The 14,141-nt window shown below is 39.2% G+C and overlaps 1 protein-coding gene across 5 annotated transcripts in view; it reads right to left on the bottom strand.

Annotated features, from left to right (window-relative positions):
- Positions 1–440: 440 nt before the first annotated feature.
- LOC139958968 (uncharacterized) overlaps positions 441–14,141 on the bottom strand; it is a 37,212-nt gene continuing 23,511 nt past the window's right edge. For all 5 annotated transcript variants that reach the window (XM_071956443.1, XM_071956454.1, XM_071956460.1 and 2 more), the window contains 2 exons: positions 6,698–12,426; positions 441–5,245 (listed from right to left, as the gene is read on the bottom strand). In XM_071956443.1, the coding sequence (XP_071812544.1) occupies positions 6,701–12,277 (5,577 nt within the window). In that variant the 5' untranslated portion in view covers positions 12,278–12,426 and the 3' untranslated portion in view covers positions 441–5,245; positions 6,698–6,700. The remainder of the gene's footprint in view (positions 5,246–6,697; positions 12,427–14,141) is intronic.

The following is a 14,141-nucleotide window of genomic DNA, read 5'->3' as shown; positions in this document are numbered from 1 at the left end:
TATGGTTGACTAAATGTAACTGTTTTTGCGTCTTCAGTTCAGGATGTGGTTCATAGTAGATGGTATGTGCTGGTATCAGTTTTCTGCATACGACCGCCATATATTTGAAGCTATGATAGCTACACCGTTAGTCACAAAATCCAATTGCTTCACAAATGGATCTTTACCTTTCTCCTTTTATGTGTAATGGCTCTATAAAACAAAATTGGGGGGGGGGGTAGGGGAGAGGAATGTAGAGTGATGTAGAGGGTCAATGGGAGGGAAGAGGAATGAAGGGCAAAGGAAGTGAGAGGAGTTAAGAAAGAGATTGATAGGGCGCACTATCAATTTAGTTTGAACATATACAAAGTTGCAACCCAATGCAAAATGCCACTTTAATGGAACAATATTTTACACTAGTCAAGCTGTTGAGACCGATAAACTGCAAGCCAAAGAACAGATTTCAGAAATGTTTCATTAATATATTTCAGATAACTACAAATGGAATGCCAAACTTACATATTATTATTTGCAGTCATTTTAAATGTATCAAAACATGATCTTACTCACAAACAAATAACATTAGATAGTACTGTTTTTATTTATTGCCATTTTTAAAGTATGGCATCGTATTTCAATCAAAATGGGGACAGATCATGAAATGTTCACAAGAAAAGCAATATTTACATTAAAGGAAGTAAGCCTTCAGTGATGGCAATTTCAGTTTTCTTCTCATTCAACTCATTAATGTTACCTTTAATATGTAACTGATGTACATTAACGTTTGCATTATTGATTTAATTCAACTTGGTTTGCCGATAAATTTCAACTTAAAAATTGTTTTAATAAATCGTAAAGCAATAATTGTGTAACTTATGACAGTCAATTATACCAAACATTGAAATGGATGTTTAATATTAACTAACATTTATTGCTTTATCATAACTAACATTATTACTGATAAAGCTATGACACTAATCGCATTCATCGTTAACATATCATTACTGATTAATTTCATGTTAATTAAGTCATAAAAACTTGAAATAACTTGAATAAAACATTATCTACATGAAACCACAGATTTACTACCTTGGTAAAAAACTATCCTGTTTTTCTCCATTTATTAAGTTTGCAGATGAAGCCAACCATATATTCACAGTCATTAGTTTACATCTTTTTCTTTAAATTCAACCCTGCAATTTACTTCAATGACTATGTTACTACATAGCCGAGATAAAATTATGCTTGAGATAGGAGAGTATTTTCTCTGTGATAGAAATAAGTGAAAGCAAATTTATGATGTAAGCAAAGAGATGAAAAGATGCCTCTAAATGTATTTGATCGAGTGGCTCATGAGCCTCTCCCCACTGTAGTAAACCTGACTCTCCACCACTTGGTGGTTGTGCCCCCCACCCAAATGGAAGTGCTCATCCTCACCCCATTGTGGTAGTGTCCAGCCTTTTCTTAGAAGTTAGAATTTGATATATTCAAACCTAGATGTTGATTCCTGAAACCCTAGCCTTATTCTAAATCCAGCAAACTTATTTCCATACATTGATACCAATCAATATAAACACTTCAAGGTAGAAAGTCACTTATCCTAGTTAAAAAAAAAAAAAACTTTTTTTTTGGCAAATCAAATAGGCTTATAAAGTCCCAAAACTTACACAACAATGTAAGAAGTTAATGAAGACTCGCAGGAACAAAATTACACACCCTGGAAGACTGGGATATATATCTGAATTGATAGAAATATGCCAATTTTCACTTTTGTAAAAAATGGTCATTTTCGGTCACAAAGCTGGACATGAGATTAAGAGATCTGACCTGCAATTTAAACAATTCAGACAATGGACTGTTCATATCCTTAAACAATCTCATTCTGACATTTTGAATTACAAAAAAATTAACAAATAACAAAAGAAAAAAAGCAGAAGAAAAAGAAAAACAACAAATAAAAGTAATAGAAATAACGCATAAAATATCTATAAATGGGAATGGAAAAGAAGAGGCAATGAAAATCCCTGAATAAAATAACTTTAAGATAGTGGAAGATATCATACATACACTAGTTACACTTTTCTTGATTTTTTACTAAATAGTGATTGAGACTTTTGAAGGTAATAAGTTTACTTGCAGTGTGAAACTGAATGTACAGTGAACCTACAGTGATACACACAGTGAACGCATCAAATGTGTGTCTGAACATCATCAAAATGTAGTAACATGGTGGTTGAGGCCAAGTACTTTTTGGAAAACGGAACTTCTGTGAATCAGATGTACAATTGATATTCACAAAACGATATTGACAAAGTAATTTGTTCCCTTTTATTTCTCTCACACATGACTTTCTAAGGCGGAGGTTTAATGGAATCATTTTCAAAATTTTGTTCAGAGAGTGTTTCCATGGTAATAAAAATTTATGAAATTAACAATGCAACATTGAACAATGCACACTAACCATGACTGAAAGAACCTGATTCGAAATAAGGCTTCTATCATTCGGATCAATGAAACCCACGACTGAACAATGCACCCCTTCTGTGTACATGTTACCTTCCTCTTGCAATTGTACCTCCAAAACCCCTTCAAGGTAAGTCAAAGCTGTATTTTGAATTGAATCTGTTGTTATCACACTTCAGTGGTAAATGAGTTTCCTTTGATAAAATAGCCTGCTACTTTAAGTCTGCCAAAGTTTGCATCAGTAATGACTAAAATGATAGCATCAACTTCAAAGGGTCTGCATATTTTATGATCATATATTAAATTTGAATTCGTGCAAGGCATAATTTATACAGTATCACATCACAAAATGCTATGTCACATAATAAAATTGCTATGCAAGTCCTCAGGTTGTACCAATGTATTAAATAAGACACAATATTCAGAGAAATCAAACTGCGAACCAAAATTGCTGTCATGGGACACAGAATTGTCTGAATTGAGTGAATGTACTTTGTAACTCTCTAACAAGTAGCAGCCAATCGGTGATAAACAACAACATCAGGTCTTGCTTAGTCCGAAGGGCATTCAGATATATGTGAATATAACACAGATTATCAAAAAGATACAATCCAAAGAAAAAATGAAGCATTACAGGGATCACCTATGGTGCCTAACCTGAATGACCTATGATGTCTGACAGAGATCACCCACGGTGTCTGACAGGGATCCAGGATCATATACATATATTAATATATATATATATATATATGTATATATATATATATATATATATATATATATATATATATATATATATATATATACATGGTTCTGACTGTATATCATCCATATTTCTTTCAATTAGTCTAAGAGTTTTGCTGGTAAAAATATCAGCAAGAATGTGATAGGGCAAAGCCTTGCATAACAAACATTGAATCAATATTAATGATACAGAACAAAAGCTAAGAAAGATACTGGCCTATTATTAATGCTTTTGTAGAATTGACTGTATGTACAAATTATAAAATAAATATACTGATGATAATTATTCTTATCGTTCAGTATATATGAATGCTGTTTGAATAGGTTAGGGTAGGGTAGGGTAGGAGGGGGTGGAGACAGCTATGTGTTATTGCAATACTTGGTCAAGTAAAATGAAGTCCGGAATACTAACGTTATTAATTTACTGGCTAACCATGTTTTGGTACTGGATACAGCATTAGGAATATACAAATGCACATTTACTGAAACTGTGCTTTAAGGAGAGTGACACCCCCACTCTCCCTCTCCCATCCTTTCCCGGCCTCCCCATGTACATTCAAACGTATGGTTTGTTATTACATTTTGAGTAATGCAGCTGTTTCCAAGCAATATTTACAGGAATAAAAGCCACCATAAATAATTTTGTACATTAAATTAGAAAGTTCTGGGAAAAATAAGTGTATTAGATAATCTGTTAATCTGTGTGATCAATGTGACAGCTATAAGAGGAATTAAGACACAGACACTGTTAAAACACAGACATTTAAACCGATCTCTACATATCAAGGACAATACTCAACCTAATAGGAGTACTGCCCAGATATATTACTGGCAAATCCTGGAGAGAAAAAAAAAATCGGACATTAAATTCTTAACTTGATAAACTTTTTTATATATACAATCTTTCGAAGCATGGATATGGATTAGGTTTCCTAGGAATATACTGGGAATGTCGTACGTAACGATTTACCCTTCACCATGATCGAGTCTGTGTTGCCTGCTTCTATGTATATACGTGCACACAATCAGACAACAGATAAGATGGTTTCATTCAACCATAGACTGAATGGTAAACAAACTACCAGCTTTTTTTTTTAATTAGCAATCAGCCTTTTTTTTGGGTAACCCTAATTATCATCCACATAATTAGTCACAGCATTTACTGGCTGGTATATAAAGTACTAATAGACCTGTAAGTGTTAAAACTGAGGCTAATAGAAGATGTGTATGCACCTCAAAAAGGAACTGACTGTTGCGTTAATTTGCAACATTTTATAAAATGTGAATTATTTGTGACTTACGCACTCACAAGAGTTTTGTTTAGATTTACTATTACTGTATGGTAGTGAGTAGTCCGCCATTGTAGTGCATAGTATGGAATTTGGAAAAATATAATCCAATAAAATTTGGCAAAATAATCCTAAGAGGATAAAAAGGACATCACTCATTTTCCTTCACGGTAAATCAGTTTATACATAAAAGGAGAAGCATATCCAAACACATTCCACCCCACCCCCCCCCCCATGCGCTCCCATCTGTTTTACAACAATGAATTTCAAATTTTTAAAAAATGTTACATAGAAATCCATGAAATGAACATGATTCCTCTTCAAGATGACAAAAATACTCAAATCACAGAACATCTCAAGACTGGAAAGTTTCTGCAAGTGACTCGATCTGACCTTGGAATTAAGCAGCTTGCTACAACTTGGTTATAATACCAAAAGATTTGCCTCTCCGTGAGGCTGGAATATGATGTCTTTTTGTTTCTTCGTCTTCTTCTTCTTCTTCAGATGAGGACATCGGCTTGAAATCGATGAGGAGCCTCTTGGGAGGAATGCTTGAAGAAGAGGTAAATGTAACATTGCCTTGGCAATCCCGTCTTCTGATTTTAAGCAGTCCTTTTTTCACAGTTCTCTGCAGTATGATGATGACAGTACTTTTTTGTCAAGCTGTAGAATTACAGAATTGTAGAGATGACATGTTTGCCTTTGTCTCAAGGTCTGTCAATCTTCAGACGGGGGCCCTGAAAAGATTTCTTGATTCCACATTATTTCACCTGCAAAGATGATAAAAAGGAGGTGAAGAATATTTTATGGCTAATAACTGGCTTTTGTTGGAATCAGAGTTTTAGCTGCAAACACTAGGCTGCTATACTGCATTAGGCTTGGGGGGATGTCACAATTACCTTCACCAGTGTGTGTAACTTTACCAATGCGACCCTGGAGGGAATTTGAGATTGTCAAGGTATCAGGACTGAGAAATATGACCACCAATTGGAATTTATTCTTATTCATAAGTCTTAAATACTGTTCAGAAAAGTTGTTAGAGTTCTCTCCTGATAAGAACAGAGTAGGGTGTCAAACACAACACCCTTCTCAAGAAATCCCATGAGTGCTATACGACATGGTCTTCTAGAGGTGCCATGTATGGTGGTGTATATGTAAAATAATTTATTTGAAATATCATTTCCCCTAGAACCTTCCTCAGCAAAAGCATAAGTATAAATGAATACAAATCAAATACTAGAGACATTACTGTCAATAACATTGTCATAATTCAAAGGGCTTAGGAGCGGTTACATGGTTTATGGAAGGTGCAATGGTTGAGTACTCCAAGGTCTTTGTTATTACCTACCAAATGTGACTTGGTCTTTAGGATCTAATTCAATTCAGCTTGTTAACGCTTTCCAGTAGATGGGAAGCCAGATGATATGAGGGTGCATTTGAGGTTATTTATAGAGTGATTGGGGAGATTAAAATGGACAGCAACTGGAAACCTGGGGAATTGTCCCTCATTGAACTTTTGTGATTGTTAAATCATAAACGGCATTTGGAGCCTGTTTCACCAACATACAAACCATGACCACAGATATTACGGTGGCATATATAATATCATTGTCAATTGATTGATGAATGTTCAGAAGAGTTTGGTGCAGTCAGTATCTTTACCTTTTACAATTTAAAGAGAAATGTATTCAAAGTGCTTTGGGAAATCCAAACCAATATTTGTAAAATACCAACTAGGTACACCAATTAGTTTTGAAAAATAACAGGATATTTCCTGACTAGAAACTTCCTCCTAATTTCTATCCTGTTTTGTCTCTCTGTAAGTATTTGTACAATGTACCTGTTTATTGCATATAACAACAGTTTTGTATTAAACAAGAGGAAAATGAAACATTGCCATGCGGGTCTGACTTCCTTAAACGGACAATGATTATATCATGTGAGTGGTACAAAGTTGAAAGTTTTGTGATTTATTATTAAAAAGTAAAGCAATTCTTTATTTCTCTAGACGATGAGGAGGGCCGAATGATTGTTTGTCTTCCTGCCTTTAATTGGAGCAGGTTCCCTGTTTTTAATCACCACCTCCCAACCCAAGAAAATGAAAATGGAAAGGACAAAATTTGATGACATTATTGCATTGATACTACACTTTGGCATGACCATGGATGATTTATGATTCATACACAACATTGATATGAAGGACTGGTATAACATTGACTTACCTCCTATGAGGCTACCTGGTGGTTCTTCTGTGCTTGGTGTCGGCTCAACATGCCCTGTGTCTTGTACTTCAGATGACACACCCCACATTCAAATGGTAGGTCCACTCTGTGCCTCGACTCGTGCTCACGTAGTCCATTCACATAGTTATATTTGGCCCCACAAGTTTGACAGATAAATTTGGGCTTTTTCTCTGGTGGCGCCTTTTCTTGAGGCAACGGACTGAACATCCCGGGGGTCTTTTCTCCCACTGAGGCAGGTGGAGCGGAAATTCTTCGAAGAGTTATTTTCAGAGGCGGCTTTCCCTGTTTTTCCCCATTTACATCCCTTTCGCTGCTGTGCTCGGCGGTCAAATTTGCACCGCCATCCTGTACTGGCTCTGAAGAGGGAGACCTTGAATCTTCTCCAGGGGTTATTCGTTCACCCTCATGTCCACCGTCACCAGCTGGAACATCCATCACCAGACACGAATCTTCTGAGTCAGAAGCCACGCCGGGACTGGCGTTATTAATTTGTGGACAAACCTGAGCTTCTCGTACCAAGTGATGTGATTCCCCACCTTCGGTCACTGCGGTCCATTCTCCAACTTTGTCCCCTGGAGGTGATATGGGCAGTTGTTGCTCTATAGAAGAGGTGTACTCTGGTGTCAAAGGGTCGCAGCTACCAACACTTTTACTAGAATCTCTACGGAACTTGGCAAAGTGGACCACTTTGACGTGCTGCCGGACATCTCCCCTGGATGCTGCTTTGAAATCGCAAAACTGACATTCGGCAATTTCGGATGAAATGCTGACTGGTGTTGACACAGGATTGGAAGCTGTTTCTATGATTTCAAGAGGAGGATGAATCACTGGTTGCAAGCGCCTTTTGTTAGTGCTACCCTTCGGGCGTCCTCTTTTCCGTTTCACTGATCCGAGATCTAGCCTGGACTCTAGGATTGCGTTGCCTTCTGCCTTTGTAGGCAGTGAACTGTTTGTGGGAGGACCTGTCAATATTTGATCTGTAAAGTTATTGGGTAAGACTGCTGCATGATTGGCAGTTGGTAACAAGTTACGTGATATCAGCTGACTAGTGTTTCTAGATACTAGCTTCATCATTTCAACATGTTCTGGAACATGCATCCTATTCACAACAGTTGGTAGATGATGTTGCGAGTTGACGAGAGGAAGCCGTTGGAAGGAAGCATTAGCTGACGATGAAATCAAGTGAGGCGTACCACCACCCATTCCTGGGATGGGCATCCTTTGGGGGAGCAAAGCTCCAAGATTTGGAAGTCCTCCTTGACTGTGACCTCCCAAAAACTGAGGAGGAACTAAAAACCTCTGCGGGAAGTTAGGTGAAAGTGATTGGTTGTTGGAAGCTAAACCCATGTGGTGTGCTTGTGAGAATCCAGGATATGAAATGGACATTGGAAGTGAGACAGACGAAGTAATTACAGTTGGGACATCTTTGACTTTTTCACTTTTAATGCTTAGGTCCATCGGCTGGTCCCCCAAGGTTAGATCCTCATTGCTGTGGACCCGTCTCACTTTCGCTGAACTTGTTGAAAGATCTAAGGGAGCACCATCCTCTGCTTTTCTCTTGGCAGTAGGAGAAACTTGCTCCTTAGGATGGTGTGGTCCAACATCTTGGCAGACAACAACACCTTTCTCTGGCAGGAATTTGGTACCAGGGGGAAGAAGCATCATTGGCACACCTTGTGGTCCGGCTGTTGTAAACATCGCAGGGTTCATCAACTCTCTAGGGAGACTCTGAGACTTTCCGGAGAGTTGTAAATGTGGCGAGAGAGGGAATTGGCTGGACGGTTTTGGAGGAACCATTATAAGTTCTGCACTACCACCCATGCTCTTTGAAATCTGTTCCATATGAGAAATAGGAAAAGGTGGTCGAGGGAAACGTCCACCCAGATCTGCAAAGCTATGCTGATACCTCTCTGGCACTAGGCTTGTAGGAATCATCTGAGGTGGAAATACTTTCCTTCCAGTTGGTGATATTGGAGAAGTGGCAGGATTGTTTCTAGCCACAACATTCATGTGGTAGCTGAGAAGCTCAGGAGGAATCTGACTTTCGGGTGGAAACCGTGGTATCATTTGTGGTTGAATGGCTGGGGGCATAAATGGTTTTACAACTTGGACCATTTCAGGGACTGACCCTGGCATGGGGGGCCCTGGTTTCTTGGGTGACATCTTAGGGAATATCACTTTTTCAGTTCCTTGCATTGTCTTAAAGTACATCTTGTGAAGGGCTTGCAAGTTTTCAAGTAGCCCATGGTTTATTTCAGAAGGTGTCTCAAAAACTTTCTCACTTTTCTTGAAGTTCGTTGGATGATCCACTGGGACAAGGGGTGCTACGGGAAGGGATGGCACCATCGACGGATAAACCATAGTGTGAGCACTTGCATCAATAGGAACCATAGTTGGTGGCATCTTAGTGACAGCTGGTAAGGTTTGACATTGATTGTTTCGTTCATTCTGTTCCTTCCAGTGTCTTACATGTTCCATCATAGCACCACTAAATTTGCCTATCGGGGATGGAGGTTTGGAATCTTCAGAGCCTTTTTCGGTACCAGCTACGGAGAGGGTCTCCTGTTTTGTGACAGGGGCCACTGAGATCACAGGACGGGTATTGAGCCCATTCATGGGAGCTGGAACCATTCTTGGCATGGAACCGACCTCCTTGGCAGATGCATTAGCCTTTGAGGTGAGAAGATGCCTTTTGATTTCCAGAAAGTGTTGCTGCTGCTCTTCGTGGTTATAATCAAAGGCGGTTTTTTCCTCCTTAATGGTCTGTCCAAGGACATGAGGTATTCTACTATCTTGAAATACTGGAATAAACTGAGCCTTTGGACCAGAATTTTCTGGAAGGGTGTGGTGCATTGTAACCATAACTCTCTCTCTTTCCTCATCAGACAATGGTAGAACCGGAGGCATGATGCCTTCCTTTGACAAATCAACAAGGTGAAGATGGTTTGCTCCAATTGTACTGGGAGATACATTGGTGGTTCTCATCAAAACTTCAGGGTTTTGCAATCTTGCAACTGGAGGACCTTGAAGAATAACGTTATGCTGCATCAGTTCTTTACGATCCACCAGAGAATCAGGATGAGGTGGCCTATTCAATAACAAATGACTGGGAGCTGTACGGATTGGTCGATTTCCATCTACTGAGGATTGCCTAGATTGAACTGTATTGGTCAAAGGTGCAAGTGTTCGAATTGAGGTTATCTGGATATTTGGAGGTCTCATGCCATCTAAATTCTCTTTGCTCTCTATTCTCTGCGCAAGCATTTGCAGATTGTGGGAACTCTTCAAAGCGACTGATGGGGGTGGTGGTGTTAGTGCTTGAAATAGTTCAGGATGATCTACAGGTATCTCTGCGTGGACATCCTGTCTAGAGGCTTCTCGATCATCAACGGTTGACAGATTGTTCTCCTTCTTGCCGGTGATTGCAGCGACCTCTTCACAGTTTGTGTCATGACTGACTTTAGCTGCTTGCTGATCTTCATCTTTAAGATCACTACATGCATCCAAGCCAGATTCAGTTCTGGGATTACCAGTACGGACAATAACACTCTGTGACCTGGCTTCACTGGAAGGACCTTCACTGATGATATGAGATATGTTGCTCGTAGGGACAAACTCAGAGGTAACCTCAGCCTCCAGTAAAGACTGTGATTGTTCTTGTTTTAGCCCCTTCCTGCCTACCTTATGCTCCTCTGAGTTTTCTGAACGCACCTCATCATCTCCAGCTGAATGGACTTCACCTTGGTAAGGTTGGCTGGCAGATGTGATTAAATTGTCATTCTCTTGAGATTTACTCTCATTAACCGTTATACCAGAATTCTGTTCATGTGACGCAAATCCGCCAGTACTATTCTCACCTTGACTTTTACTTTCACTTTCCGCAATTTTTCCATTCTCCATTCCTCCCTTCAAAGTAAGTTGATCTTCATCACGGTCACCATCCATTGATTGTCTTTCCTCTGTCTCCCCATTAGGCAACACCACGGTCTGTTCATTATTTGGCTCTGGCTCTTGGGGTTGTGGAAGGTTTCCATCTCTTCCGTCTCCTTCATCTACTTCTCCGTCACTACCGTGGGATGATACCATCCGCCTCTGCTCATTATTTACTGCACCAACATCTATTTTGGTATCAGTTTGCAAAGTTTCCTTAACTTCTAAGGCAGCACTATGACCACTTTGTCCCATCTCTCTGTCTGCAGTTTCCAGAGAGCAGTTATCCTCTTTTCTGCCAAGAGATGTAGGTTTCTTCACCTCAATTTCCATCATCTTTTTCTGTTCATTTTCTTCCTCACACTCTTCTGTATCTGACCTGTTTCTGAGGTTGCTTCCTGCCAGCAAGGCTTTTATTTCATCATCCACCTGTTGACCTATTGAGCTATGTTCAGACTGCCCCTCCAATGCAGGGTTTGCCTCTTGTAATTCCTCAGAGAAATCTACTACTGGGGAAGAGTCATTACATTTTGTCTGAAAATCATCATGAGAATTGTCATTTGTCATTTTCATGTTAAGCACTTCCTGGTTGCAACCATTAGACTGGCCCCTGGCATCTTGCAACTGATTCACTTTACTCTCTTCCGTTGGGCTTATATGGTTTCCCTCTTGCACAGTTCCTAAGTCTTCATCCTTACTGTTTGGAAGTCCTTGGCAATAAGATAGCTCCTTCAGAGGTACCCCAGTAACCATGTGTTCGGAATTATTTTCTTTCTCACCATTCTCAACAGAGTTATTCCCTTCTACCTCACTCTTATCTGAAAGGTGAGGCTTACTAAACTCTGAATTTTCCGTAATGCACTTGCTCACTCGTAACGAAATGTCCACACCGACTGCACTCTGGGTGGCATTTTCTGTGGTGGTCTCACTTGGTGCATCTTCTACAGGTTTCCGTTGGTTATTATTCACAACACTGGTGGTCAGAACCATTCTACCTCCAGAGCTCAAATCAACAGTTTCACTGCAACTTGTGTTTTGTTGTCTCCCTAATTTATTGTCACTTACTTCACTTTCCATATTTGGTAAGTACCCACAACTGTGCATTGGGCAATATTTAAAGCAGGAACTCCTATTTACTGTCTCTTCCTCTCCTTCAGGGGTTTCAAAGCATTTGTCACAATTTTCACTGGTTTGTGTTTCCTGGGACCGGTCTTGACAATTATTCTTTGCATCAGATGGTAAAGAAAGTGTTTCTGGTGATGAGAATTTGTGCTTCTCGTCAGCCAGTATGCTTGGTGTCTTCACCAATGGGGTGATGTGAGCGTACTCTGCTAGGTTGAGCAGAGTAGCAGCAATGGCTTGGCGATCAATGGTACCGGTGTCTCTGTTGTTGAGATATGATGCTTTCAGATTCCCTTTTTGACGCTTGCAGATGTCGCCTTCTTCCTCCTTCTTCTGCCTCTTAATCTTTTCACGAATGAGTCTTTCCTCTGCCTCTGGTACATGGACCAAACTCTTGTCAATTTTTATATCAAGTTTTAATTCCTTTTGGATACTTCTGAGTTTAACCTTGAGGGTCTTTTTCAGCTTGTGATGACTTGACAACTGTTCAGTCAGATCCATTGCCATTTCAACTCTCTCTCCGCAAACATTAATGTCCTTTCCGATATTTGTAAACACATTTCGATCACAGCTGAGTGCAAGGTCTGGTTAGAATATATCAGTTTTGGTTTGTGTGAACTTGGCCTCTAGTCTGCTCTCTCCTCTTTCATGTGATTCTGAGGATTGAGAAGAAAAGAAAGAGCATCATAATTTGAGATCAATTAATTTGGTGTATGAAAGCAATATATCCAGAGAGTTAGTATGCAATAGTGGTCCTTGTCACATTTTACAGTGTATGAGAACACTTAATGTAAATTTGCACATACAGTTCTCATCCCTTATTTAACAATAAGGTGATTCCACAACTTATGTGTGAAGTGCATCCAAGTTTTTACTTCTTGATGATAACTTGTGATTACAGAGATTTCACACATCATTGACATCTGTTGACCTCAAATGACCTTCCATTTACACAGACAAAAATAGGGTTCATGCACCCTTAAGGTGGATCAACATACCAAGTATAAAGTTCACACAAGCTTTCCTTTTAAGCTACTGTCTTTACAAGGATTTCAAACTTTGACATCCATTGACCTCAAACAACCTTTCACGTCGGCTGAAAAAGTCAGCAATTTTGCACTCAACAATGTGGATCTACATACTGTAGCAAGTAAAAAATTCACCCAAGCTTCACTGTTTGAGTCATTGTGATCAGAAAGTTTTCAGACTTTGAACTCTGTTGACCTCAAATAACCTTTGACCTCTACACTGAGAAGGAAATGGATCATGAACTCATTAATATGTATCCATGTACCAAATATGATGTTCACCCACCAAAAGGTTTTTATACTTACACTGATTACAACTACGCTATCCAGCCCTTAGCTGGTGGTGTAGCTGGTGGTGATCCCTGTTTTTTTTTCTGGAAGGGGGAGGGGGGCTAACCAGTCACCAGCCAGAGTAGCTTAAAAACTGTTTAACCATGGATCACACCCCAGTTCCATTCAAAACAACCCAGCATTACAAAAGTCATTACAGAATTCAACTTATAACATAAATGTGCAGATTTCAGGCCAGGAATATTCATAAACTTTTCAAACTATGGTGGATATGATACAAGTGAATTGAAAGGCTAAAAAAAAATCAGCTTTTTTGATAAGTGTACCAATTTGACAAAATTATGTCAATGTTTCATCTAAAATCGTCACTTTTGGGCTGTAACTGCCTCCTCACTAAAATACTGTCTAAAAGCACTCCAGGTGGTAAAAGTGGGGAAAGGAAAGAGGGATGGCGGGTAGGGAATGAGGGGTATATTTTTTTCTATTTTGCCTATTAACTTTGCACAGGCTGGGAACATTATGGGAAGACACCAACAACAAACAAATTGTTCCTTTGTCCTCCTTTCAAATGGTCTTTGTCATAAATTAATGCTTTAGACAGATTTATAGAGCCCTAGAGGCTTTTCTGAGCCTCTTTCCCATCCAACTATCCTCTTTCTACCCTCTCCCCATGCCCCCCCCCCCCCCCCAATTGCTCGCCTGATTGGACTTTCTGCCATTGTTCATGCACTAAAAAAATAAAACTCATATGAATCCTGTTCAGACAAATTATTTATTTCTTTCTTTAACATGTTTTTTCTATCTGGTTGAGAATATAGCAACTGCTAAACCATTAGTTCATCTGCTTAAACCTACCCTAAGAATTAAACATTTATTCAGCCAATTGCTGATTTATCATGTGCTGAAGCAACGATGGGAGTGGAGATGTGAAAGCAGCTATTGGATAACCGTTAAGATATACCCATATAAAGCACAATGATATCCACTGCTCTAGTGTATAGGATCAAACAGCACATAAATCATTCATCACTAGAATGATTTATATTCCTTTT

Source organism: Apostichopus japonicus, chromosome 3 (assembly GCF_037975245.1).
Source record: "Apostichopus japonicus isolate 1M-3 chromosome 3, ASM3797524v1, whole genome shotgun sequence".
NCBI lineage: Eukaryota > Metazoa > Echinodermata > Holothuroidea > Aspidochirotida > Stichopodidae > Apostichopus > Apostichopus japonicus.
Note: the sequence above shows the minus strand (reverse complement) of the source record. Positions and strands in the feature narration are given on the sequence as shown.